The sequence below is a fragment of the Trachemys scripta genome, chromosome 2 (genome assembly GCF_013100865.1).
Source record: "Trachemys scripta elegans isolate TJP31775 chromosome 2, CAS_Tse_1.0, whole genome shotgun sequence".
Classification (NCBI taxonomy): Eukaryota; Metazoa; Chordata; order Testudines; family Emydidae; genus Trachemys; species Trachemys scripta.
This window is the reverse complement of record NC_048299.1, coordinates 155,663,714-155,690,968: the sequence shown is the minus strand read 5'-3', so window position 1 is coordinate 155,690,968 and position 27,255 is coordinate 155,663,714. Positions and strand designations below refer to the sequence as shown.

At 53.0% G+C, this 27,255-nt stretch overlaps 1 protein-coding gene across 6 annotated transcripts in view; it reads left to right on the top strand.

Annotated features, from left to right (window-relative positions):
- Positions 1 to 26,029, top strand: part of FGFR1 (fibroblast growth factor receptor 1) — a 75,529-nt gene extending 49,500 nt beyond the window's left edge. For 4 of the 6 annotated variants that reach the window (XM_034761997.1, XM_034761995.1, XM_034761994.1 and 1 more), the window contains 12 exons: positions 2,805 to 2,995; positions 5,151 to 5,295; positions 8,929 to 9,131; positions 12,113 to 12,258; positions 14,040 to 14,161; positions 15,513 to 15,623; positions 16,746 to 16,936; positions 17,824 to 17,946; positions 18,713 to 18,783; positions 19,926 to 20,063; positions 21,707 to 21,812; positions 23,438 to 26,029. In XM_034761997.1, coding sequence (XP_034617888.1) covers positions 2,805 to 2,995; positions 5,151 to 5,295; positions 8,929 to 9,131; positions 12,113 to 12,258; positions 14,040 to 14,161; positions 15,513 to 15,623; positions 16,746 to 16,936; positions 17,824 to 17,946; positions 18,713 to 18,783; positions 19,926 to 20,063; positions 21,707 to 21,812; positions 23,438 to 23,614 — 1,724 coding nt within the window. In that variant the 3' untranslated portion in view covers positions 23,615 to 26,029. The remainder of the gene's footprint in view (positions 1 to 2,804; positions 2,996 to 5,150; positions 5,296 to 8,928; positions 9,132 to 12,112; positions 12,259 to 14,039; positions 14,162 to 15,512; positions 15,624 to 16,745; positions 16,937 to 17,823; positions 17,947 to 18,712; positions 18,784 to 19,925; positions 20,064 to 21,706; positions 21,813 to 23,437) is intronic. The other 2 variants (XM_034761996.1, XM_034761999.1) reach the window with 1 other exon arrangement.
- Positions 26,030 to 27,255: the final 1,226 nt, after the last annotated feature.

The window sequence follows — 27,255 nt, the reverse complement described above, 5'->3', positions numbered from 1 at the left end:
GAGGCACAGGCCTTGACAGCTCCGACCAGAGCTGGGGCTCTAAATCATCAGCTTTGTCCTTTCTTTCCCCCCTTGTCAGAGAAACCAGCTGTCGCTTGGCCTCTTCCTAACTCCCTCCTCAGTGATCAGCCCTGGCTGTAGCCCTCTAGCTAGGCCTCAAGTGGTGCTTGGGACAGGAAGCAGGCTGAGGCCTGCCTGCATCATCAGAGGGGGGAGTGGTGAGGCACCGCAGAACGCGTGCTGTGTAATTCAAGGCGGATGTGAGTGCGAGCAGAGGGGAGCTCTTGGCAGGGGCTGTGCCGGTCCTGTGATACTTACTTCGGGAACTGGAGTGTGATTTTAGGATACAGGGGGCCGCTCGTCAAGGTTCCTTAGTGAGAGGGATTAGAGGGGAAGGCAGCCGGTGAAGCTTTCCCTTCGTATTTTTAATAAGTGACTGTCTGGGATGAAAAAGATCTTGGCTCCGGCCGCTCGCCATGAAAAAATAACCCCTTAATCCCTGTGTTGTCACCTCCCAAGTGAAGATGCGAAGGCAGTGGCTGGCGGCAGGGCCTTTCCCTGCTGCTGCCATGGGCCTAACTCTCTTTGTTTCTGGGAAGCTACGTTCGCTTTGAATCCACGTCTGTCTTGTTCATGCTTGCTTGCTTTCTGACCCCAAGCAGCACGAGAGAGAGCGAGGGGCTGGGACTGCGTCCCTGCCCGCATATGGGCTTGGGTTAGGGCCTACTTTGCGCTCTGGCCGAGCGTGTCAGTTTTGTTCTGGAGGCTGGGGATAGGCCTGTGTTTTCAGTAGCTCTATGTTGCCTCACTTGTATTGTTGTCCCATAGAGTGAGGTTGCTCCCAGGGCTTTGGGCTGGTCTCTTGTCCTGTTATTGTGTTCTGTCTGTCTGTCTAACGGTTTTATACTGCTATCCATCACCTGGGCATCTGACCACCTTTCATGTAAAATCAATAGCAAAGTCGAGTGGACTTCAGGGATCTCTGGCACTTCTATTTCTGCCTTAGAATCATAGAATCATCGAATATCAGGGTTGGAAGGGACCTCAGGAGGTCATCTAGTCCAACCCCCTGCTCAAAGCAGGACCAATTCCCAACTAAATCATCCCAGCCAGGGCTTTGTCAAGCCAGGCCTTAAAAACCTCCAAGGAAGGAGATTCTACCACCTCCCTAGGTAACGCATTCCAGTGTTTCACCACCCTCCTAGTGAAATAGTGTTTCCTAATATCCAATCTAGACCTCCCCCACTGCAACTTGAGACCATTGCTCCTTGTTCTGTCATCTACCACCACTGAGAACAGCCGAGCTCCATCCTCTTTGGAACCCCCTTCAGGTAGTTGAAAGCAGCTATCAAATCCCCCCTCATTCTTCTCTTCTGGAGACTAAACAATCCCAGTTCCCTTGGCCTCTCCTCATAAGTCATGTGCTCCAGACCCCTAATCATTTTTGTTGCCCTCCGCTGGACTCTTTCCGAATTTTCCACATCCTTCTTGTAGTGTGGGGCCCAAAACTGGACACAGTACTCCAGATGAGGCCTCACCAATGTCGAATAAAGGGGAACGATCATGTTCCTCGATCTGCTGGCAATGCCCCTACTTATACAGCCCAAAATGCCGTTAGCCTTCTTGGCACCAAGAGCACACTGTTGACTCATATCCAGCTTCTCGTCCACTGTGACCCCTAGGTCCTTTTCTGCAGAACTGCTACCTAGCCATTCGGTCCCTAGTCTGTAGCAGTGCATAGGATTCTACCGTCCTAAGTGCAGGACTCTGCACTTGTCCTTGTTGAACCTCATCAGGTTTTTTTTGGCCCAATCCTCTAATTTGTCTAGGTCCCTCTGTGTATCTACCACGCCTCCCAATTTAGTGTCATCTGCAAACTTGCTGAGAGTGCAGTCCACACCATCCTCCAGATCATTAATAAAGATATTAACCAAAACCGGCCCCAGGACCGACCCTTGGGGCACTCCACTTGAAACCGGCTGCCAACTAGACATGGAGCCATTGATCACTACCCGTTGAGCCGGACGATCTAGCCAGCTTTCTATCCACCTTACAGTCCATTCATCCAGCCCCTACTTCTTTAACTTGGTGGCAAGAATACTGTGGGAGACTGTATCAAAAGCTTTGCTAAAGTCAAGGAATAACATGTCCACTGCTTTCCTGTCATCCACAGAGCCAGTTATCTCATCATAGAAGGCAATTAGGTTAGCCAGCCTTCTCTCACTTTGCACACACAGAAGAGGTGTCAAGAAGTATCTACCTAGGTAGATTTAAATGGCCTGCTTCCACCAATAGCCAGACACCAGGTCAAACCCGCCTGATAATTAACTAGATCCCTATGGGCCCAGTCCAGTTGGCAGCATGCTCTTCCCAGGCGGCGGGAGAGGAAGCGAAAGAGGGAGTGATGATAAATACTCTATGCCCCCACTGCTGTGCTGTCACTCAGGAGGTGCCCTCCCGTATCTAAGCTCTCAAGCAGGCTCTGGTAGAAGTGCGTTGCGTGGGGGTGGGGGCGGGATACAAGTTTGGGACGGGGTGGACGGAGACGTAGCCAATGATGTGCTAAGACTAGTCTTTTTATGTAGAATCCCAGCCACGAGTCCTCATCAAGTAATAGAGTCTACAGGGCTGCAAGAAGCATCGTAAAAAATATAGACAAGAAAAGATCATTTCTCTAGCAAAGTGTATGTGCGTGAGATTGAGAACAATGTCCGTCCGGGTCACCCAGAGCTGCTCTTTAGTGGCCCGCTGGACTTGGCGCCCTGGTTTTGTGAGACCATCCCCTCTCTTGCCATGTCTTGCAGAGAGATCACCTCACCGGCCCATCCTCCAAGCTGGGCTGCCCGCTAACAAGACCGTGGCCCTGGGCAGCAATGTGGAGTTTGTGTGCAAAGTTTACAGCGACCCACAGCCCCACATCCAGTGGCTGAAGCACATAGAGGTCAATGGCAGCAAGATCGGACCCGATAACTTACCCTACGTGCAGATCCTGAAGGTAACGTCCCATTCTGGGTGGGCCCGTTTAGTTTCCTTCACAGGACAAGCCGGGAATGGAGTTGGTGAGGTGGAGATGAATTGGGGGAGGAAGCCATTTGGGATGGAACTGGCGTATCAGGAACAGGGCAGAGGGATGATGTTTGCTACCATTCAGACTGGGTTAGGTATCAGTCTCCTGACCAGCTGAGCCAAGACGATGGGACATGCAGAGCCTTCTTCTGTTCTCTCCTCCCTCCAAAGCCTGGAGCAGAGGATAGTGGGTGGGTAGGTCAGGAAGGTGCTAGTCTTTTCAGCAGAATGTGGATGAGAGATGCCCTCCCCGAAGCACCAAGTTAAACTAAATACACTGGTGTAGAGTGACTTGGGAAGCAGAGAGTGGGGTTGTCTTAACTGGCCCAGGAACAGACTGTCAGTGAAGCATTCAGTGGCCCTGGATCTGCATGCTCAGAGATGCAGCGGGCTGGGGCAGGGTCACTCCTATTCTGTGAATTGTTATTTTTAAAATAGCGAATGTAGAAAGCAAGATAATAGCTCAGGTGAGCCCGGCTCCCTTAGCCTCCACCACAAGCCTGGAATTCCACTTCAAGAGAGCCAAGTTGCTGCACAGCAGAGAGCAGAAGCAGCTGATGTAACCTTGCCTTGCACACAGCTCTCTGCTGTGTTGTACTGAACACCAGTCTGTGCCACTTAAAGCAACCCACTGTGCCCTTTATCCAGTGGTTTCATGGCCACCTTGGTACCCCACCCTGAATCTGTTCCTTGTCAAGCAGGGCATGGGAGCTCTGGGGGTGCCCATGTGTTAATTCAAAGGGAGGGGAGAAAGGTTGTGCTGTTGCTGACTTCCTGCACTGGTCACCAAATTGTCATAAGCCAGTGCATCGGTCAGCTGTTTCAATGAACAAGCCCTTCTTCGTTAAACCTATAGGCACCTCGGGGCTGTGTGTGTCTGGCTTGTTATCAGACCCTTGCACTTCTGCAAACAGACTTACTTGATATGGGGGATGGGGCACAGAGGACTTGCGCTAGTCGCCCCTTGATTCAGCGTCTGGGCAAGGCACTGATGATGTGATTGATGTTGATCTTGGGGCTGCAATGTCCGACTGTGTCAATGTGACTCCTGTGTTGTTGGTTTGTTCTAGCACTCAGGAATTAATAGCTCTGATGCGGAGGTGCTGACCCTGTATAATGTGACAGAGGCCGAGAGCGGGGAGTATATTTGTAAGGTTTCCAATTATATTGGCGAGGCTAACCAGTCTGCGTGGCTCACTGTCACCAGACCCATGGCAAAAGGTAAACTGAAGAACACCAACTGGGATCTTACTTGGACAGTCAGTCCCTAGCGGTGGAAAACAAAACTCTGGGCTCTCTTGTTTCTGCTATATTTCTGGTGCCACAAGCCATGGAAAAATACTCGCAGTGGCCAGTTTAGTTTTGTGCTCTGTGTTGCTTGCCCGCCTTCCCCTCCTGGATGTTTCTCCCCTGCGCGCTCTCACTGTATTAGCAAAACACATTGGATAGGTGCATCTAAACCATCTCAGCATCTTCCTGGTGAAACACAAGCTGTCACTTCTTGTTCCAGCTGCGTCTTTTCCAGCGCATCTGGGCTTGGGATCTTTGCTGAGTTAGATCCCCTCCAAAATAAAGACGTGATTCAGCCATATTTTGCTCATGTCTCCTCGCTTTCAAACCTCGATCTATGCACCAGATCTGACTGTGACAATACAGTGTTGTGTTCTCCCCTCCATCTCACAGTCTGTCATCTCCCTACCCAAACCCCACTCCTTCAGCTATGTTGTCTTCCATCATGTTTCTCCGCAATCCCATCGCTTCCCCTTGTGCAGTTGTGTCGCATGAAACTAAGCCGGCCCCTTCTTCCTGAGGTCCATTTTTCCATGCAGCCCATCACCAGCATGTTCAGATGGGCAGGAAATTCAGTTTGGTGAAGGGTTTTAACAAACATCTCCTTAGGTCAGCCTGGATCAAAGGTCGTCCTAAGGGTCTCTTTAACAGGTCTACAGTGGTCTCTCTCTGCTACCCGGGGGTCTTGCAAATGAGACACCAGGGCACGTTCCTCCCCCCTCCTCCACCTTGGTTCCTAGAAGATCTCATGTCGTTTGCTTGTCCGTTTTTTGCTTCCATTTGTTTTCTTCTAGACGGCTGGAGTTAACACAACAGACAAAGAAATGGAAGTCCTTCACTTAAGGAATGTCTCATTTGAGGATGCTGGGGAGTATACATGTTTGGCGGGTAATTCTATTGGGATCTCCCATCACTCTGCATGGTTGACAGTTCTCGAAGGTACATACTCCTCCTTCTGCTGTCCTTTCCCCACCTCATTTCCGTGTCTGATGAACTATGCATTGCAGCCTGGGAGAGAGCCTGGGCTTTCCCTTTCCTCCCCGCCCTGGGGAAAGCACAGAGCCTGCCAGTCAATTCTTCCACACCTAGACACCCGGCTTCCCCAGCAAGGGCAGTGCTCTCAGCCACTCTGCCCTGGTGACAAGTTAGGACTCAACCCATCCCCAGGGGGTCTCATGCTGCACCTCCCTGTACAGCTCCTGCTGGTGAGAATCCAAAGCAAGGGGGTAATTTAATGCTGTCTCCCATGCTGGAGCTGGCAGGAGTGTGTGCCCTCTCCACTTGGTGCCAGGGCCCTGCCTCTCCCCACCTTGGGGACAGTTCAGAATTGGTGGCCATGCCCACCCGCTCTCTCCCTGGCCGAGGCAATGCATATCTCTGATTTACGTGTAACCGGTGGTTCAGTCCAACTAGAACAGGCTGGTTCTGTCCTCTCAGGCAATGCCAGTGTTTCCCATTCCCTGTGCCCCCAACCCGGCTGACCAAAGCGCCGATGCATTAGCCCAGGGCGATAACAGTGTTTTTAGGAACCACCCAGGCCTCTGGCTCCCAAGCGGCTGCCCCTTGGTTTCAGCGGAAGAGGGGATGCAGTGGGTGTCACAGTGCCACATGGCAGCACCTGGAGGGAGTTTGGGAGCGGGGATTGCAGCCTATGGAGGCAGAGGAGTTCTCAGACCCTTCTTGCCAGCCCGGGGGCAGCACAGACTGGTTCTGAAGCCATCTTGAGTGGAAGCGCTGGTCAGTCTGATGCCGGGCCTTTGATAGTAGGGTGAAAGAAGAGGACCGTGGAGGAGGTTCCTGGTCCCCTTGGTCCCCCGAGCCCTCACAAATAGAACTAAGTTAACCAATAATAAATTGGGGAAAGTGATGGGTCAGCTGCAGCCCGCATGCCTCATGCTGCTGTCTCCCCATTTCCCGCCCCCCACACCGACCCCCTGTGGTGGTTTGAGCATCAGTAGCCCTGGCCTTGCCCTGAGGAGGAACCTGGCCCCTGGGTGCTGGGGTTGCAGTGACAGGTGCTACTTCCTCTGCATGAGCCCTCTGTGGGCAGGTTGTGCTCCTGCCCTGGCATGGGTCTGGCTCAGCCATGCCCTGTGCATGCTGCTTCCCTTTCCCTGACAAGGCCTGATAACTGGCAGCTGCAGGAAGTTTTTGGGGTACGCCTGGTGGTGCTTTTCATACAAAAACTTTCTCCGTTATCAGCCACTTCTCCCTTGTCAGACCTGCCCCGTTCAGAGCTCTGGGATCTGAACAGGAGATGGTGGCTGCTTCTCTCCAGTGGGGTATAGCACGAAAGACTTGGACTCCCTCTAATGCCTTCTCTGAGGCTCTCTGCTTTTCTGGGGGGAGGGCTTGGCTGGGCTGGGGGGACTTGTGTCTTAATGAACTGCAACTCCAGTGTCCTCACTGCCCCGGCTGTGGTGCTGTGCATAATACACCGCAGCCCCTGGCTGTGACTGCGCTGAAACTGTTCCTGAACTTCCACCGCTCTCGCTGCGACTCAGCTGGGGGGGTCCTGCTGCAGTTCAGTCCCTGGGGGAGGGGGCAGGTTTTGTCTCATGATGAAATGAAACTCTCTTTAAGGTAGGGTTACCATATTTTAATTTTTAAAAAGGAGGACACTCCATGGGGCCCTGGCCCCGCCCCAACTCCGCCCCTTCCCCGTCCTGCCCCAACTCCGCCCCTTCCCCTGAACGCTCCGCCCCCTGCGCCTCGCCCTCCCCTGCTTCCCGCAAATCAAATGTTCGCGGGAAGCCTGAAACAGGGAGGCAGAGGTAAGCTGGGGCTGGGGCGGGGTGCGGCGCGGCCCAATCCGGCCCCCCTGGCCGAGTGGCTCCCTCCGGTGGCCAGCCGGCCCAGGCCAAGAGGCTCTGGCCCCAGCGTCTCCCGCCCAGCTCGGCTCGGGCCCTGGGGTGCCGGCCCCTGGCTGAGTGCCCGCGCCCCCGGCCGAGCACCGCGGTGCCGGCCCCAGCCCCGCATTGCCCGCTGCAGCCCCAGCGGCCCCGGCCGAGCACCACCGGGCCCTCCCTTCCTATTTCCCGGACATGTCCGGCTTTTTGGGATTTCTCCCCGGACGGGGATTTGAGGCCCAAAAAGCCGGACATGTCCGGGAAAATCCGGACGTATGGTAACCCTATTTAAGGGGCTGCTAGGGACCATTTAAAAAACAAAACAAAACAAAAAAGCCCCCATAGTAATTTTTTTTTAATTCCTGTGACTCCTGTTCAAACTGTTTGCAGTCTCACAAGGACAGCGTTTTATTTTGGCCTGTCCCAGCGTTGTTCCTGGTAACGTCCCCTAGAAATCTACAGTCCCAGCTCAGGCTGGGTAGGAAAATCCTCAAAGGTGCATGTCCCCGAATCCCCTCCTGCTCTTACCCACCATGAACGGAAAGGGGGCGTCCCCAAGCCAGGCCTGGGCCAGGCCCCTCTGCTGCTTTGCAACGCCTGCATGGGTTAAAATGAAGTCAATACCATCCCAGAAGGATCCCTGGATGCCCAGCACAGCCTCTTGCTCCTCTAGCTACCGGGGGGAGGCTCTGCAGCTGCGCTTGCTCAGTCTTGTGATGGCCTAAGGAGCACAGCTGGGCCACACGGGGCAGGGGCCGGCCGGCCACAGGGCCGAGGAAGCTAGCAGGCCTCTTTCTAAGCTCAGCAGCAGGCTGCTCAATGCAGATGCCTGTGGATTCTCTGCCTTTCTGTGCTGGCCATGCTCCAAGCCCTGCTCCAGCCTATATTGTGCCCTGCACCTGGCCTTGTTCCAGGCCTGTCCCAGCCTCACTCGTAGCCCTGCTCCTGCCTTCCCTGATTCCAGATCATCTGGTTCTGATTCCTGACCTGCCTCGACCCATGGCTCTGGCATTCAGACTCTGATTCTGACTCCTGCCCTGACTGCCCCTGACCGTCTCCTGCCACTAGCCAGGGACCCATGGGAAGTCCCAGAAGTTCTCAGCCCAATATATCTACCCACTTTTATGTATGTTTGTAATTCTCATTTAATCCCGGCTCCTTAGAGGAGGTTACAGCCGTGCCTCCTCTCGCTACTCTCAGACACGTGCATTTGTGACCTCTCTGGGCTGCATTGCCTGGCCATTTGGTCTCAAGTTCCCTCAGCGGCTTCTTTCCCAGCCAACATCTGCTTATGGTTGGGTGGGGCTGGGGGGGGGGATACATGCCCTTTTACATAAAGCTTTGTGCTCGTTCCTCGTGTCTCTCCAAGCTCTGGTTGGCTGAGGACCAGCGTGGCAAGGCAGCTCGAGAACACCACACGGTCACTCGTGTGCACAGGAATGCTGGGGCAGCGAGGAGGTGTCTGGCCTCGGCTGGTCCCTGCTGTACGTTGGGCTGTGTGTCCTGTTCTGTTTAGACAGGGTTCAGACCCTGAGATAGCTGGAGCCAGGAGGTTTGCCTGGCTTGGACTCAGCTGTTTGCCTGGTGCTTGGAGCCTCTGTGGGCCGGGAGGGGAGGAATGGCCCATCACAATCTCTGCGGGTGGGCGTCGCTCCCCCCCCCCTTCTAACACTCCGCCCCTTGAAGGATTTGCAGTACTAATGCCTTGTTCACGCTGACCCAGCTATTGAAGACAGGCCGGCCATGATGACCTCGTCGCTGTACCTGGAGATCATCATTTACTGCACAGGGGCCTTTCTCATCTCCTGCATGGTGGTGACCGTCATCATCTACAAGATGAAGAGCACCACCAAGAAGACCGACTTCAACAGCCAGCTGGCCGTGCACAAGCTGGCCAAGAGCATCCCGCTGCGTAGACAGGTAACAGAAAGTAGATAGGGGGTTTGACTGCACGTATTGCCTGTCCTCAGAGCCCCTGCTGCCTGCCCAGCAACGCTGCCCTGACTGCCAGTCCTGTCTGAGCTAGCACAGGCCAGCGGCACAAACAGCCAGGGGAGGATCCTCTCTCTGGGGGTCAGGAGGAGGAACGAAGGGAGGGGAACATGTTATTTGAGCGGCGGGGACCAAAGTGCAATCTGGATTGCTTGCAAAGCAAAGCCGCAGAGTAGGGGGTGTGGGTAGGCTTGGTAAGAGAGTTGCAGGTGGATTGGGTTAAACGCCAAGCTGATCTCTTGCCATGTTTCTAAGCTACAAAACCTCTTTAACCCCCCCGATTCTCTAAGTCAACAGACAACCACCCCTCATATACACTCACACACATGCCGCTCACTAGAGAGACAAGGCGCGTGGGGTAGTATCTTTTACTGGCTCAGCTTCTGTGGGTGAGAGACACATTTTCATATCCCATAGCTCTCCATCAGATGTCCACTTAACGTCTTCACTTGACCCATGTCCAAATCCCCCAGCCATGCCTCTGCTTGGGCCCAGTTCTCCCTTCCCCAGGGGTAAGCCTGGGTGGTGTGGCCGGATGACAGATCTTCCCCTGGTCCAGCCAGACTGCTGCGATCCAGAGAGCTGCCATTCCCAGTGCCGCACCTGAGCAGGATCTCCGGGGCTTGGTTGATTATGGTCCCTGGGGAAAGTGTGTCGATGCAGCAGTGTGGAATTTCTTAGCTTGGGCCAGAGAGGGACGAAGAATGAGTCAGAAAAGCCAGTGTGGGGAGGGGCGACATGAGATGGGCACAGGGGTGGGGCAAGTGGGCAGACTGTAATGATGGTTTTAAAAAAAAATTCCCCCAGCCCAAAAATATCTGTTCTCCCCTAGCGTTGTGTCACATCTTTGCCACAACATGGGCTAGTGGAAAAGGCACAGGATGAAGAGCCAGGGCTTTTATTTCCAGCTTGGTCATTAACCTGCTCTGTGACCTTGGGCAAGTCCCCTGCCGCCCTCTGCTTCAGTTTCCTTACCTGCAATCTGAGGATCATGGTGCTTGGCACATAGAGGTCTGTGGATGGAAAGGGTGTAGAAGGGTTGTTTTCAGCAGGCTGTTTAAATGTGGCTGTCCGGACCTGCCACGTCAGATCTGGTTCCAGTTCACTAGAGCATGTGCAACCTGCCTCTGGAGCTGGCTCACCTGCGGGGCTTGAACCTGGGGCCCCCTGGCACAGACAAGCCCTCACCTCTCGAGCTAACAGGCCCTTTCGCACTGCACCAAATAAGAATAATTCCTGTCCTGTTAGAAACAGTGACTTGGGGCTGCCCATCCCAAGGCCCCCGTGAGGGCCCAGCCACAAAGGCACGGGCAGCTGCACTTCAAAATGCCTCTTGTTCCTGTACTTCTGTGCTTATTCCTTTGGCCCTTGCTACAATCAAGGAGGTCCTAGGATCTGGGAGTGGGGCGGGAGGGGCCCTTCTCTGTATATGGGGGGTGGGAGCAACCCTGAGCAGGCACCTCTGTGAATCTTCCCCTCTTCTCTTGGCATTTACGGCGGGTCAGTAAGGGTCATGGGGGGGATCTGGAAGGGTTTGTGGCAATTTAATATTTGACGGGGGGAGCGTGGCCTATACACTGAGTGGCTGGAAGGGCTCCATGGGCCGTAGATTTTACGATATCAGCACAGCCTAGAGGAAGTTAATTAGAAATAATTTAGTCCCACTCCGTGTTGGAGTAATGCCAATGGGGCCAGGATTGCAGCTAGATCTGTGCAGAACGCTGTGTTCTTCCTCTGGCATGCAAACTGGGGGGGTTCTATACTGGGTTAGCTTTTTGAGGGTGTCCTTGGTCTTTTCCTCAGTCCCGTGTCACAAGCAAATGGCTTGTAATCAAGTCTGAAGCTCCCTGCTAAGCCCTCACCTAGATCAGCTGAAGGGGTTTGCTGCAGAGCAGGGAGAGCTGAAGGGGTTTGCAGCAGAGCAGTTACCTCCAGGGGCTGAGCATGCTGCTCCTCCAGCACTAGGGAATGAGCGACCAAGCCCAGGAATCAGACCAGATCGGATGGTGCAGTATAGGGCACAAGATCAGGGGTGACTCAGTCGATCTGAGAGCTGATGTTCCTGTCCCTTCTGCTGCATCTGGGGAAGAGGGGAAAAGGGTCTGCAGCTGTGTCCATGTCCATTCTACGGCAAAAGGAGTAGTTGGGTAGAGCAGGGAAGTGGGAACCAGGACTCCTGGCTTCTGTCCTTGCAGGGCCGGCTATGGCTTTTTTGCCGCCCCAGGCAAAAAAGCCTCCCGCCGCCCCCCGGCGGGGAGCGCGGCATGGGAGGGCGCCGAGCCCGGCCGCGGCCCCACTCTCCCCAGCCGGCTGGAGCGCCAGAGGACGGCGGCGAGCCTGCCACGGCTCCGCTCTCCCCGGCAGCCGCAGCGCCGGGAGGAGGGCGGAGAGCCCAGCCGCAGCCGCAGCCCCGCTCTCCCCAGCCGGCCAGAGCGCCGCGGGGAGGGCAGCGAGCCCGGCCGTGGCTCCGCTCTCCCCGACCGGCCGGAGCGCTGGGAGGAGGGCAGCGAGCCCGGCCGCGGCTCCGATCTCCTGGGGTGAGCGCCGCCCCCCTCCAGGTGCCACCCCAAGCACATGCTTGGAGGGCTGGTGCCCTGGAGCCGGCCCTGTGTCCCTGGCTCTGCCACCTTAGGCAAGTCACAGCACCTGTAACTTGGGGATAATGATTCCAACCTCCTCCCATGGGGGCTGTGAGGCATAACTGGTGTTTGTAAAGCCCTTTGAAGTGCCTAGAGAAGGACCAGGCGACTGCATGCTGCAGCAGATTCAGTACCCGGGAGAGAGGGGGCTCTCCGCCTCCAGCAGGTAACTAAAGCACTTTGGTCGGCAGCTCCTTTCCTTACTAGAACCAAGCATGTCTGCACCCCAGGTGCTTCCTGAAGGTAACCCACTGTCCCTTGGCTCTCCCATTGCAGGTGTCAGCAGACTCCAGCTCCTCCATGAACTCAGGGGTGATGCTTGTCAGGCCCTCGCGGCTCTCCTCCAGCGGTACCCCAATGCTGGCAGGCGTCTCGGAATATGAGCTTCCCGAAGATCCTCGGTGGGAGCTCCCCAGGGACAGGTGATGCACTCTCTCGCACTGGGCTCCACAGAGGGGCGACCCCGGCCTTTCTGTATCTAGCTGGCTCCTACATCTGATCGCAGTTCCTCCACAGCCTGATCCAAATGCTACTGAAGTCAAAGGAAAGGCTCCTGCTGGATCAGGCCCTTAGCACATCATGTCCCTTAATTATGCTAATGGGGAGGAGGACTCCTGGCTGGTGTGTTCCTCCCTGAAACAGCCATTTGGGAGTGTTGCCCTCAGGGTGAGCATATGCTCCCAGGGACCGATGTGCATCTCCCTCCTACCCTTGCTGCTTCCAGACCAGCAGCAGGGAGCATTGCGCATCTCCGTGTGCCTGTTCTGTTGTGTCACGTCTGAAATTGGTTTCAAATAGCTAAGAGAAATGACTCCTAGGTTTGTGCCTTCCTGTGTGATAACTCCCTCCATGAAACCTCCGCCCCTCTCGCTCCCCCAGCCGCTGCAGGTGCTCAGAATATTCCCAGCCCTGCGGAGAGATCAACCCCCACACTCAAATCTACGGAAGGTGAGGGCTTCCTGGAACCTGAATCGATCTCTCTCCAGCAGCCTTAGCTGCACTGCATTGATTACAACCTTCTCCTGAAGTTGCTGTTTTCTAATTGTATAACTCTCCATTAGAACGCATCCTGATATGCAAAAAAAATGTGTCCTGAGCTATGCTGGGCTCCTTAGCCCGCAGATAGACTCCTCCAGCCTGCAAAGGGCATTATGTGTGTTCCTGCTTACGGCCTTGCTGGAGTCTGTGCTGAAGTCACTGGGGCAGTGTCACCCACACAACGTCCTCTCCCAGTCCCAGGCATACCCAGGACGTTGGCCCTGCCTTTCCCAGGGGAGCACGCATTCCCATCAGGAACTTGCCTCCAGGGTGGGACTTTCCCGTTTGCCTCAGTGCAGCCTCGGTTTTCCAAAGGCACTCTGTCTTACGCCTGCAACTCTGCCACCGGGAGCGGGGAGGTTGCTGGGGGGTGTGGCGTGGATCCGGAGGTTGCTGTCTAACTGCTCCCCGTTGGAAGCTGACACCTTGGAAAGTGCCTGGGATGATGTCTGAGGAAGGAAAACCACAGTTGGGAGCAGTTAAATCTCTAGATTTTTGGCACTTTGAACAAAAAGTGAATGTTTGGCCAGGGCTGTGAGGTGTCTGCTCCTGGATGGGAGGCAGCGTCTTTGAGCCCTACCAGGACAACTTGGCATGGGGCTCCAAACAGGCCCAGTGCCTGGAATTCACCAGGGTCCCGTTAGCTTGGAACCAAGCAGAGCATGATGCTTCAGAACTGCCCAACAGTCCTGGAGACTCAGGCCTAGCTCTGTGCCATGAGACTGGCGGGAACTTCCTCTTTGCAGCGGGATTGGATGCCACACTGGCCAGTCTGACATAGCATTGTATATTATGCTAGTAGCTGTCTCTCAGACAACCCTCTTCCCCAAGCATGTTACCAGCTGGCTCTGTGCTGCACTTGGGGTATGTCTCGATGTCCTGCCCGTACCCAGGGCGTATTGTTTCAAATAACCAGTGTGATCCAAAGGGAAACAGGCAGGGGAGACTTTATGCTGAATGTTGCTAGTTGGGGAGCGATGCCGTCATAAGCAAGTGGCCACAGAAATGGCAAGACACCCTCTGAGTCTGTCTGCCTGCAGACAGGAGTTGCATTTTTTCTGCAGAGTTACCTCTTGAGTCCCGTTCTGTGTGAGTGTATCTCTCTCTGCAGACACGAGCTGCATCCTTCCTCCTCTGTTTTACCTTCTTCTCTCCTTTCATCTAGGCTCATCCTGGGTAAGCCTCTGGGTGAAGGCTGCTTTGGGCAGGTGGTTCTCGCTGAAGCCATCGGCTTGGACAAGGACAAGCCAAACCGAGTGACTAAAGTGGCGGTCAAGATGCTGAAGTGTAAGTAGCGGCTATAGGCACCGCAGGGTTTTTCCCAGCTTTGCAGCTGCCTCTCTGAGTCGGTCTCAGTTCAGGCTAGCATCAATCCTGCTGACTTTGGGAAATGTACCTTGCGGCGGGGAGACAGGTGGACTGTGCATGTTTGCTGGAGGCCTGGCCTGGTCCAGCCCTGTGTTCCAGAAGGGCCTCGTCTCTCTCCCACTGAAACCAATGGGAGTTGTTGGATTGGGACCCAACTGAGCAAGTTTATCGTTAGGTTTATTGGTTGGGTTTTTTTCAAGACGAGCTTCTGACTCTGTGTTCCCAGCGGCTGTCCCAGAGCGATAGCTTGAGGCCCGGAGCGTAGCCATGGCCAAAGGCTGCACAGCACCCTCCCTGTACTGCCAAGGAATAGCCTTTCACACCCAGTTTGCTCTCCCCTCGAGCCAGCATTCGCTTATCCAGACTCTCTGCAGTTCAGCCCTGCAGCAGCACATGCTGCCCAGGGAGAGCTGGGCGCTTCCCAGCGGCTGCTCTGATGGAATCACCCTGCACAATGTAATAGCTTCTCCAGCAATCTCTGTTTTGAACAGGGCCGGCTCCAAGGTTTTTGCCACCCCAAGCAGCCAAAAAAAAAAAAAAAAGCCGCGATCTGCGGCGGCAATTCGGCAGAAGGTCCTTCGCTCCAAGTGGGAGTGAGGGACTGTCCGCCGAATTGCCGCCGAATAGCTGGACGGGCCGCCCCTCTCCGGAGTGGCTGCCCCAAGCACCTGCTTGCCAAGCTGGTGCCTGGAGCCGGCCCTGGTTTTGAGTGACAAAAAGGGCAATAAAAACTGGTTGCTTCGTGGAAGGGGCCTGCAAATAAAGGTAGAGAAGATTTATACTGCGTGTATGGGGATGCTGTGGGTGGTCCCTTAAGGCCGGAGAATGCCTGTAAGGAAAGTCTCTTGTACAGATTTCACTCTCTCTGAGCTACCTCGTTAATCTATGCCATGCTTGTCACTGCTATCTGAGCGCCTTTCTCACTTGAGCTCGGTCTCTGTTGCTCCACCTCGGAGGTGGCTGGGGAGAAATACCCAACTACCCTAACCCTCCCAGTCCTGGGAAGGGAGATGAACCTGAGAATGCTGGTTTAGCTGTGAATACTGCAGCACTTCGGAGGTGAAATCATTCTGATGGGGCTACCGCGAGATATGCCTGTACGTACACTGTGCGAGTGCTCTGCATCTCTGCCAAGGAGGAGGACAGAGAAAACCAAGTCTGTAAATCTAAAGCTACCCTAACGGATGCTGCTGCAGACTTAGTTCTAGGCCTTGCTTTAGCTTAACCCAGCCTGAACAAACATGACCTGTGCCTTTCTTTGTGCTTTAAGCTGATGCTACGGAGAAGGATTTATCTGACCTGATATCTGAGATGGAGATGATGAAAATGATTGGCAAGCACAAGAACATCATCAACCTCCTGGGAGCCTGCACTCAGGATGGTAAGTTATCTGTGCATGGCTGAAACTCCAGCAAACTGCTTCTCTGCTAGGACAGCAAGAATGCTGGGGGTAGCGTGGGCCTCCAGGGTGAGGTTGTAGAGGTGGAAAGATACAGGGACTTTAATCCAGATGAGTTTTGAAAATAGTTGGCCATCCCAGAGCTGTCTGAATGGGCCAGTGCCCGGTGAATGGCAGGGATGGTGTGGTGTCCCTAGCCTGTTTGCCAGAAGCTGGGAATGGGTGACAGGGGATGGATCACTTGATGATTACGTGTTCTGTTCATTCCCTCTGGGGCACCTGGCATTGGCCACTATTGGAAGACAGACTACTGGGCTAGATGGACCTTTGGTCTGACCCAGTATGACTCTTCATATGAAGACCGGGGGATGGGGGGGGCATGTGTGGCTGGCAAGGAGGCACCTCTCCTGGCAAACGCTAATGGGGTTAGAGTTGTCTGGCCATTTCTAGAGTCTCTATGTGTTTGGGCCTGAAGGAACGGAAGGCACGCCGTGCCTGAAAGCCTCTGTGAGGTATTTATGCAGGCACGGTTGTGCATATGCGCACGCACACAGCTCACTTGATATCGGCGGTGGGGAAGAGTGGAGCAGAGTGGTTTTTTTTCACATGGCTGGAGCTGTTCACAGAGCCCTGGGGTTGGATGAGTCACGTCACACCCAGCCTGTATGTGGGCCTGGGTTTGTTTTTGTTATGTGATTTTCTGGCTTGGAGTGCGGCTGGCTCACCACAGAGCAGGAGCAGGGCCAGTTCTTCCCCTCACACGTCAGGAGCAGCTTCTGATTTGCCAAAGAAGTGGTATGTGTATGTGTGTGAGAGTGTGCTGGGGACATGGGGGTGTGTACATACGCACGCAAGATGCCTGAGCTCTGTTCTGAGCAGAGACCTTGATTCCTTGCTGTGGGTCAGCTGCTGCAGGGTTCCCCTGTTTGAAACCCCTGCCCAAGCCCACAGGTGCCCCTCAGACAGACACTTTGCAGTCATGGGGTTCTGAAGGGCTTGTGCATGTGCACAATACACAGCTTAATTGCCCATGCAGCCATGTGTCCTGTGCATCCAAGCCCAAAGCCTGAGACGCTCGGCTTTGTCCCCTCCCGTTTGCCTTAGGTCCACTCTATGTGATCGTGGAGTATGCGTCCAAAGGCAACCTGCGGGAGTACCTGCAGGCCCGGCGGCCCCCCGGCATGGAATACTGCTACAACCCGACCCACCTCCCTGAGGAGCAGCTCTCCTTTAAGGACCTGGTGTCCTGCGCGTACCAGGTGGCCAGGGGAATGGAATACCTGGCATCCAAAAAGGTGAGCAATGGTTGCGAGCTCCATCCCTGGGGGAGCACTCGCAGAACCCCTGTCCCTCTCAGGGCCTGGGGAACGCAGAGGAGTGGTGATCGGGCACCTATACGGGCCTGACCCAGTCAATGGAGGCCCTGGGTTCCTAGTCTGAATCCACACGAAGTGATGAAAACAGCCACTGTGACTGAAAATTCAGTTGGTGCTTGGCTGGTCTGAGTCAAATGAGTTTGGGGTTCTCGATCCCAGGATCCCCAAATCCATCCCTGCAGCTGTCACTAACTGGCCCCTTTGCCACTGAAAGGCCAAGGGAGCTGTGAAGACCGAACTCCTTCTCCCTCTAGAGGCCTGTCCCCGAACAGAGCCGAGGACTTTGCCTGGGGCCTGTGAATGCCACTGTACCGTCTGTCCGGGCTCTGCGGACAAGCGGCAATCTTAGCTGTTCAGGGCTGCAGATCTGGCCTCTTTCCCCAGCATGTTGAAAATTAAAAGCCAAGCAATACAATGGCACTGAGTCCATCTCCGCACACCCCTAGCTGAAGCGGAAGTGAGGCTGGAGCGAAGGAGGTAATTACTGAAATGAATTACCTGCATTCTCTCTGGAATCAGGACACGTTTATAATGCTTGAAAGATCACTCTAACAATGCTGGAGGAGCCCCGCCCGCTGCACGTACATCAGCAGTAAGAGAAAGGGGCTCTAGAGATTCCCACCTTGCCTTGGCCAGGAAGGGATTAGGGCTTGGCACCTGGCTCCCCCCTTGCTGACCGTGGTTTGTGCTCTGGGATCGTGGCTGTGGCCCTTTGAAGGCTGGCGGGTAGTTCAGTGTCTTTGCTACCACTCCAGCCAATGCAGCAGAGGAACCCCCCGGCCTAACGGGATCTCCATTCTCTTCAGTGCATCCACAGAGACCTGGCTGCCAGGAACGTCCTGGTGACGGAAGACAACGTGATGAAGATCGCAGACTTCGGCCTGGCCCGGGACATCCACCACATAGATTACTACAAGAAGACGACTAATGTGAGTGGTGCAGTGGGGGAAGGGAAACGTGCTGAAGCTCCGCTTTAGAGCTAGCAGGTTTTTCCTGAGGCTGCTGCCAATATTTATAGCTTGGCTGGAGACTTTCTAGGGTGGTTTCTGTACCGGAGTCCCGAGCTCTCTGAGCATGGGTTGCCATATACATAGAGATTCTCCTCGGTACTGTAACAGCAGAATGACATCTGCCTGGTGGGCAGCGTGCCCTCTGCTCCCTTCGTTCTCCCCCCAGTCTGCCCTCTCTCCTCGCCCTCTGCCTCCCACACCGCTCAGGTGCCATGGCAATGAGAAGGCCGTTCTATGTTCCCAAGGCGGATGAAGTCTCGGGGCTGGGAGAGAGAAGGCCCCGAGTTTCTCCTCCTGGTGCCAAGGTCCCGAACACGTGCGATCATGGAACGCTCCCTGGCCTTTCTCACAAGAGTGGCGGCACTAACTAGTTAGGAGAAAGACGTTAGACGCTGCCATTTTCCCCCCGGGGGAGGCTGCATTTTGGTGGTGGGTGATCGTCTGTAAAGCCCTCGGGGATGGAGCACTAGACATCGTCTGTCCCTTTTACCCGTGACGAAGGTCCCTCTTTGCCAAAGAGACTTGCCCAGCATCAGTGTCATGACGCCCTTGCTGGCATTGCCCAGGGCGCCATGTACCGAGGCTGGGTGTCTGTGGAAGGTATGTTAGCCTCCCCTCTGTAACTGCATCATGCCTGCTTTTGCTCTGGAGGCTGAATTCAGGTGGGGGCTTTCCTGCATTCCAGGGTCGCTTACCAGTGAAGTGGATGGCACCGGAGGCCTTGTTCGACCGAATATACACCCATCAGAGCGACGTGTGAGTACCCCACTGCTCCTGCCAGCCATGAGGAGGTCTCTGTGTCGCAGCATGGTCCTTGCATGGCTATGCATGCCTAGGCACAATTCAAATGATAGACTAGATTAGGGCCATCTGGGTTGTGGGAGGGTCTGTACCAAAATCATTGTTCCAGGGAACTGTTTTTCCTCTCCCCTCTCTCATGGATAACACCCGCCTCTTTCCAATGTGCTGAGCGTTCTCCACTGCAAACACAGATGTGCAGCTGGACTCTGAAGGAAGCTCCATATCGCTGACCCATCCACATTGCTCTCCCAGCACACCTGCTGTATCACATCGTGGTGGGACCCTGTCTGCATGTCTCCCCTTCATATTTAGCCATCGGCCTGCCAAGCAGCCTCTCCATAAGCCTCCTTTGTGTTGAGTATTTTCCCAAAGGTGAAAAGCCCCAGATGTGATTCATCTTAATCGAATGAAACAATAATTGTCATGAGCACGGCTTGTTTGTCTTCCAAATGCCACTGAATTAGAGCTGCTAATCCCAGCTCTTCACTTTCCTGCGAAGATCTTTTAAGTCATCGAAAGCTTTTAAACTCTGTCCTGTCCGATGCCTTCTGACGCCGAACATTTGGAGGCTACATTCTGCTCTCAGCTGCCTCCTGTGAGGCTGTCGAAGCCGGCCCGCTTGCGCTAGTGGAACTGGAAGCTGAATTTGGCACTTGGGCAAAGGTTTTTCACAAGAGTCCAGCGATTTTTGGATGCCCAGCCTGAGACATCTTGCAGGGGCCTGATTTTCACAGCATGGGTGCTCAGCATTTTCTGAAGAACAGGCCCCTTTAAGATATGTCAAGTTGGACACCCAAAATCACTAATCACTTATGCAAACCGTGGCCTTGGTGTCCTAACAAGGGGCAAGGCGTAGTGCACTAGGACCGTGACTTACCTCCGCTGCGCCAGATGGACCCAGGGTGTTGTGTTCTCAGTGGGTAGCACTGGTGTTGTTCTTGTGAGCTAGTGATGCACACTGGTGGCACAGGCGTTCTCCCCTCTCTGTGTCTGCAACTGCCCAGAGGAGCTGTGTGTCAGGCAGAGGGATGGGTTGCAAGGCGGTGTTGTGATGGGAGCTGTGCCTTTTTGATACTGTGTTTTTGTTTCTGGAGCAGATGGTCCTTCGGCGTGCTGCTGTGGGAGATCTTCACGCTGGGTGGCTCGCCGTACCCCGGGGTGCCCGTTGAGGAGCTCTTCAAGTTGTTGAAAGAAGGCCACAGAATGGACAAACCCAGCAACTGCACCAATGAGCTGTAAGTGCAGCTCTCTGCCAGGGAGCAAAGCTGGGGTGGGGAAGGAGATGCAGAGTCCTGACTGATGTTACCTGTCCCTTCCCCCTGCTTTGTGTCAGGACCCTCACTGACAGATGAGTGTCAGGTGAAATTGATTTAGGGATTGTCAGCACATGACAGTTAATCCAGAATAAAGTAGGGTGTGAATTTAAAGCTGGGGAAGTGGATTAAGCTAATTTGGAATATTATTATTCCAGAATAAGGGCATCTACACATGGAGTTAATTGGGACTAACTCCCCGTGTGTAGATAAACCCTTAGAGCCCACTGGCAAGCCTTGGGTTCTTGATTCAGACCAGAACTCTGAGCTGTGTGGTTCTGAGGAAGGAGAGGCTCTGGGCTGCTGCAGGGTTTTGATTTAGATTAACTTGGTTCCCCTGGCTGCCCCAGCACAGAAGCAGCTTTCGGCCCAGTATCCTTATTGCTAGTCACATCGGCTGGTGGTTCGTTAGCTGGACATGTCCTTAAAATAAACTGCCTTGGAAAAACGAGGAGAGGAGGGGAATCTTTTCCAGAACTCAGAGTTAGAAGATGAGCCTCCAGGAACGTGCTGATGGCAGAAGTCCCCTCCCTGACTTCTCGTCTCAGCTTCAAATGTCTCTAGCGATGGCCATTCCTTCCCCTCGTCTGGCAGCCTGTGCCATCCCCAGCCTGTTCACAGATCGCTGCTTTACTTCCTCCTATAAAACCTACATTTCTCCTGCTGCCAGTTCGGCTCTTTCCATCCTCTGTTCAATGTTTGTTGATGGATCTGGGGACGGAGCTCTCTCCTCGGCCCTGCCCCTGCCCGGCTTGTTCCAGCTCCTTTTCCTATCTGTGTCCTTTCTATACTGCTCCTTGCTGGACTTTCACCCATTTGTTTTATATCCCTTCCTCCAGCCCAGGATCCTGGGGCTGCAGCAAAGCCAGAGCTCAGCAAAACAGCTAAGGGTTTTATTGCGGAGATCGGCAGAGACCATATTAAAAGTCAGCCTCCTCAGCAGTGCAAGCAGCACTGCCGAGAGCTGAGTGGCAGGGGCACGTTGTGGGCAATAGCAGATGTTCCGAGTTATTTTCCCAGCAGTTCCCAGCCCTGCAGAAATCTCAGCTAAATCTGTTTGCAATAATCAACATCTTCCAAGAGAGAATCCCAGCTTGACCCCAAAGCAGGGACTAACTTAGCCTTTAGTTATATCCTGCTCTTAGAACAAGCCACAGTGTCCTTCCCAGGGTACCCAGCCTGGGGTGGGGGGGTTCATCTTCTTTTCATGAAAAGGATTAACGCTAATCCTGAAAAATAACATCTTCTCTGATTCTGTCCTGGCCCAAGGTGCGGCCCGCTGGCTCACTGCAGCCTGGGTGGCCCACAGAGTCACTCCCACCAATGCACAGCTCCAAGGAGACAGTAGCTCCCCATGTGCTGCCCTCCATTTTGATCTGTGTGAGGAGCCAGAAGCCCCGAGGGTTGCAGCTTTGTGGTGGGCTGCTTGCACCCTGCTCCGTTTCACTCAGGTTTGGAGCTGCTGCTGGCCAGGTCCTGTGTCCTGGGCTCTAGCAGATAGACTAGCCAGCTAGGAATTGTCCCCAGGACGCTTGTTCAGTCTCCTCATACTCCTCTGTTTCCAGATATATGATGATGCGAGATTGCTGGCACGCAGTCCCATCCCAGAGACCCACCTTTAAGCAACTGGTAGAAGACTTGGATAGGATCGTGGCCATGACCTCCAACCAGGTAAGACATGGAGCAAAAAATTAAGCAATCAATTTGCAAATGCCTAGAAGATAATAAGGTGATAAGTAACAGTCAGCATGGCTTTGTCAAGAACAAATTGTGTCAAACCAACCTGATAGATTTCTTTGACAGGGTAACAAGACTTGTGGATAGGGGGGAAGCAGTAGATATGGTATATCTTGACTTTAGTAAAGCTTTTGATACTGTCTCACATTACCTTCTCATAAACAAACTAGGGAAATGCATCCCAGATGGAGCTACTATACAGTGGGTGCAAAACTGGTTGGAAAACCATTCCCAGAGAGTAGTTGTCGGTGGTTCACAGTCATGCTAGAATAGCATATCAAGTGGGGTCCTGCACGGAACAGGTCTGGGTCCGGTTCTGTTCAATATTTTCATCAATGATTTAGATAATGGCATAGAGAGTACACTTCTAAAGTTTGTGGATGACACCAAACTGGAAGGCGTTGCAAATTCTTTGGAGGATAGGATTATAATTCAAAATGATCTGGACAAACTGGAGAAATGGTCTGAAGTAAATAGGATAAAATTCAATCAGGACAAATGCAAAGTACTCCATTTAGGAAGGAACAATCAATTGCACACATACAAAATGGGAAATGACTGCCTAGGAAGGAGTACTGCAGAAAGGGATCTGGGGGTCATAGTGGACCACAAGCTAAATATGAGTCAACAGTGTAACACTGTTGCAAAAAAACCAAACATCATTCTGGGATGTATTAGCAGGAATGTTGAAAGCAAGACACAAGAAGTAATTATTCCCCTCTACTCCGTGCTGATTAGGCCTCAGCTGGAGTATTGTGTCCAGTTCTGGGCACCACATTTCAGGAAAGATGTAGACAAACCGGAGAAAGTCCAGAGAAGAGCAACAAAAATTATTAAAGGTCTAGAAAACATGACCTATGAGGGAAGATTGAAAAAATGGTGTTTGTTTAGTCTGTAGAAGAGAAGACTGAGAGGGGACATGATAACAGTTTTCAAGTACATAAAAGGTTGTTACAAGGAGGAGGCAGAAAAATTGTTCTTCTTAACCCCTGAGGATAAGACAAGAAGCAATGTGCTTAAATTGCAGCAAGGGAGGTTTAGTTTGGACATTAGGAAAAACTTCCTAACTGTCAGGGTGGTTAAGCACTGGAATAAAGAGCAAGTTAGACAAAAACCTGTCAGGGATGGTCTAGATAATCCTTAGTCCCGCCATGAGTGCAGGGGACTGGACTAAATGACCTCACGAAGTCCCTTCCAGTGCTATGATTCTATGCCTGTTCCAGAATAAAACTCTCCCATAGCCATCTTTATGAAGAGACTTTCAAATTCGGTCTCTGCATCATTTGCCCCCACTTGGCACCCTCAGTCCAGAAGTGAGCGAGCTGGAGTTGTTGGCTCCATGCAGCGTGGTTGCTGGTGCCTGTGGGTATCGTTGGGAGTTCCATGCCCATGCCTCCCCTGCCCAGTAGGGCAAAGGTTCCCTCGCGTGTGGGAGAACTGAGGTTCCTGGTGCAGCTCTGCTTGTTTCTTTAGTGTAGTGTGCTCACTGCATGGCCTCTTCTAACCTGGGTTCCGGTTTCTTGGTCTGAGCTGTGTCCCTGGGATTTTGTCCCCTCCAGGAATACCTGGATCTTTCCATGCCGCTGGACCAGTATTCTCCCAGTTTCCCAGACACCCGCAGCTCCACCTGTTCCTCAGGGGAGGACTCAGTTTTTTCCCATGATCCCCTTCCAGACGAACCTTGTCTTCCCAAGTACCCGCATCAGCACGCCAACGGTGGACTTAAACGACGCTGAGGCTGGGACTTCCATGCAACAGACTGACAACTCTGTGTGTGTGCGTGTGTGTTTGCATGCGTCTCTGCTATCCAGGCTGCTGCCAGGAAGCTGTCTGTGCAGCCATCCATCACTTTTAGCTATTGCGTAAAGGATTTCTAAGACACCTCTCCCATCACCAAATCCACCGATGTCTCATGCCAGCTTCACCAGCCACCTTAGCTGTGAACTGTCTGCACCTCAAAGGTTTGTTTTTTATTTCCCTTCTATGAAATCTGTGCTTGAATAGTTCCAGTGGACTAAAACTGAACCCCACTCTTTGGCCAGTGGCCAGACAGAGAACCAGCTGCAGGCTCCTTCTCCTGGAACCAGTCAATAATGTGCATTCCCTTCTTTGCAAGGGATTGACAGACTGACATTCCCAAGGAGGAGGACATGGAAACCTGGGCTATCCTTGTGTTCTTTTATACTTGCAAACCCACGCGATCCAAACTTCGACAGCTCCATAAGCTAATGCCAGTACTGAGTGCAGCTCCACCAGCAGTGAAGAAGTGCAGACTGGGAAATCGTAATGCGTTAGAAGCATCTCTGTCTTGGATGCTGCGGGAACCCTAGCTGGGTGGTTATTGCTATGTGAGATGGTTTGAAGACTGGCCAATGGCTTATTAATTCCAATACTAATTTGCTTTGCTGACCAAACACATGGTACGTTGGAACTGGCCAGACGCAGCATATACCCCGGCTCAGTACTGGTAGTGGAGGAAGCAGCCAAATATACCAGTGCTAAAAACAAACAAACAAAAAGAAATCTTGTGTACATAGCTACAAATATGTATAAATATGAATATATATTTACATGTCTTTTTAAAAGGGTTGTTACCAGAGATATACCAGTTTGGTAGTAAGTTACTAGTGGCTGGTAGAGATCAGTTGCTATAAAAAAAAAAGTTCATATATTTTACTACTTTTGCTGTTTTTATTTTTTTAAATTATGTTCTAAACCTATTTCAGTTTAGGTCCCTCAATAAAAATTGCTGCTGCTTCAGTTTTATATGGGGTTGTATTAAACAGTAATAATAATAATACTAATGACAATGTTTGCTGCCTTTTGGGAATATGTTGTCATTGTATAAATGGCCTTTTCTGCCTTCTCACTCCTCAACCCCCATGTAAATCCCTCTGTTGGCATCTGGTGCTGGGTTCTGGATCTGAGGGGCCCTTCTGGACTTGGGCACAGCTTGTGAAGCACTCGGATCACCATATTGGTGCGTGAGTGTGTCATAGCGACGTGCTGGAGAGCCACTGTGATCTGTATTTTAAACAGAGGGCTTAGGACACTGGCAGTGTCCGAGCTGGGACTCTGCCCATGTGGGGAGGGGCAAAGCGCCTTTCCCAGCAATCTTGTCGGAAGCGTGAATAACCCACACCCCATCCCTAGGTCAGGGAGGCCTTTGTCATAGCTGAGTTGGTTCCCTGCTGTGTGCCTTGCGTGGAGAGAGCAGGGAATACTGAGCCAGCTCCAATCCTGCTTTGCCATATACATTCCAGCCGTGCTCCAAGCCTGCTTCAATCTTTTCCCATCCCTGTCTCTGAATCCGCTCCTCGTTGCTCCTGCCATGCACTCTGATTGCAGCCCTTGGTCTAGAGCACGGAGTGCAGGGGCTGGTGAGCCCCTGTCTCTCCTCCACCCTGGCGAGGTGCTCTGCTTCCTCGAATGAACTCCTTGAGTGCCTTAAATGCACCTGGTACATCCACACGGTGTGGCTGAGGAGATCTGCAGGGAGGAGCTCTGTAGATTCTTTCTGTCCAGTGGAAGGCCAAAGGAAGCTCCCTTCCAAAGCAGAATAAGAGGTGTCCTTGTCCTTGTTCCGGGGGAGGTTCCTTGCAGAGGCTCAGCAAGGACAGTTCGGCCAGTGGTTTTGTGTGTCTTTGAACATACTTTTTCCAGTGACACTTTCAGTTCTTAGAAACCCCAGCCCTGCCTTGTATTGGAAACCCCAGCTGTGGTTAGCATGGAGATAAACCTGGGCCGCTTAGCTTGGGCTGCGGAAGGGAATAGTGCATTTTTGTTGTTGTTGTTTTTTTACACGAAGCCACATCGTTAATTGGCTTCTCCTTGTGCCAGACCTTGCACTTCATTGAATTCCCATGACCCGCAAATTCACCCTCTTAGCTGCGGGCACTGAAGGCCGAGTCCAGATTTCCCTCCCTCTCGCCACCTGGAGCAGTTCCTCCGGGGGAAAGGTGCCTTCGTGCTGTGGCAGACACCCAGGAGCAGGAGCCCTTCCCTCCCACTCACAGGCATTTCAAACTCCAGAGCCAGGATGCTATTACTTGAAAAGTTTATTTTGCCTTTGTACGGAGAAATATTATTGTTCTAAGCTCTTCTGTAATGAATCTGGAATTCTTGTAATTATTAAAGACTTTAACCAAGAGATTTTGATACAGCCTTGCAGTTTATACCACCTCCGGTGGGAGGCGTCTCTCTGGGCGGCTTGTGTGCTCTCTAATTCCTTGTGAGCAGGGAGGTGGGGCAGGAGGGAAGGGGATGGGTACAGACACAGCTACTATTGGCATTGCACAAGTTGCGACCTGGTGAAAAGGCTGCTCCTTGGATTTCAAGTACTCTTGAGTATATATGGCCACGTCCTTTACCTGGCTTTGGGAGAAATTAAATTGGGAGGGGGGGAGAATCTGTATGGCTGCTCTGAGCACTTCAGCCTGATATGGGGCCTTCCCAGCATTCCCTGGTTCTCAGACAGCCAGGAGAGCATGGAGCAAAGACTTCAGGGCTCCAGAAGGTCCTAATGGAGGATGCTGCATCAGGTCCTCTGGGGGAAGGCTTTGTGGCTAGGCCACAGGACACCGGGGTTCTGCTGCTGGCCTGCTGGGTGACATAATCGCTTAGCCAAGGACTCGGTAGCTGCCGCCTCCTGCTTTGGTGTTGGCTGGGGTCAGCAGAGAGGCAGCTCTGACCTGAGCCAACAGAAAACAGCAGTCAGTCTTAAAGGAAAACTTGTGGTAAGCGGGTTAAAATTAGTATTTTGGGGCAAGGAATGTATCCTCGTGTGTCTGTACAGCACCCAGCCAAGCCATAAGCCTGATTGGGCCCGTGGGCACTACGGGAGCATAACTAACGGATTTCTACGGCACTTCTGTTCGGCTTTGGGCTCTGCTTGGTCTAGCAGCGGCCGGCCTGGGAGTGGCCCCTTGCTCTGCCATTGGAATGCAGCTCGACGAGGGTTTGGTGGCTGCTGGAGAACTATCAACATCTGCCTGGTGACTCTGAGTACTGCACATAAAACCTTTGTCAGGAGATGGCTGGGTTACTCCTAGTCAGCAGGAGACACGGGGCGAACTGCTACAAGGTAAGCCACAAAGATACTCAAGCCCAGCCTGGGGCAGAGTTCACATTAGGACCTCGTGCCAAAAGCCCGTTGCCCAGTTTTGGTGTGTTCGTTGACTATCTGCACAAACAAGTATCTTCTTGCTAACTCTTCCCCTTGCTGGGTCATTGTGAATCCTCTAGCTTTGTTCTTTGTGGTGTGTTTTGAGTTTCAGCATGGTTTCTTTTCTGTCTCCCTGACTGGCTGAGCCTATGCTGTGGGATCACTGCCCAACTCTGCAGAAGGCAATTTTCCCTTGGGGCGGGGGCGAAAAGT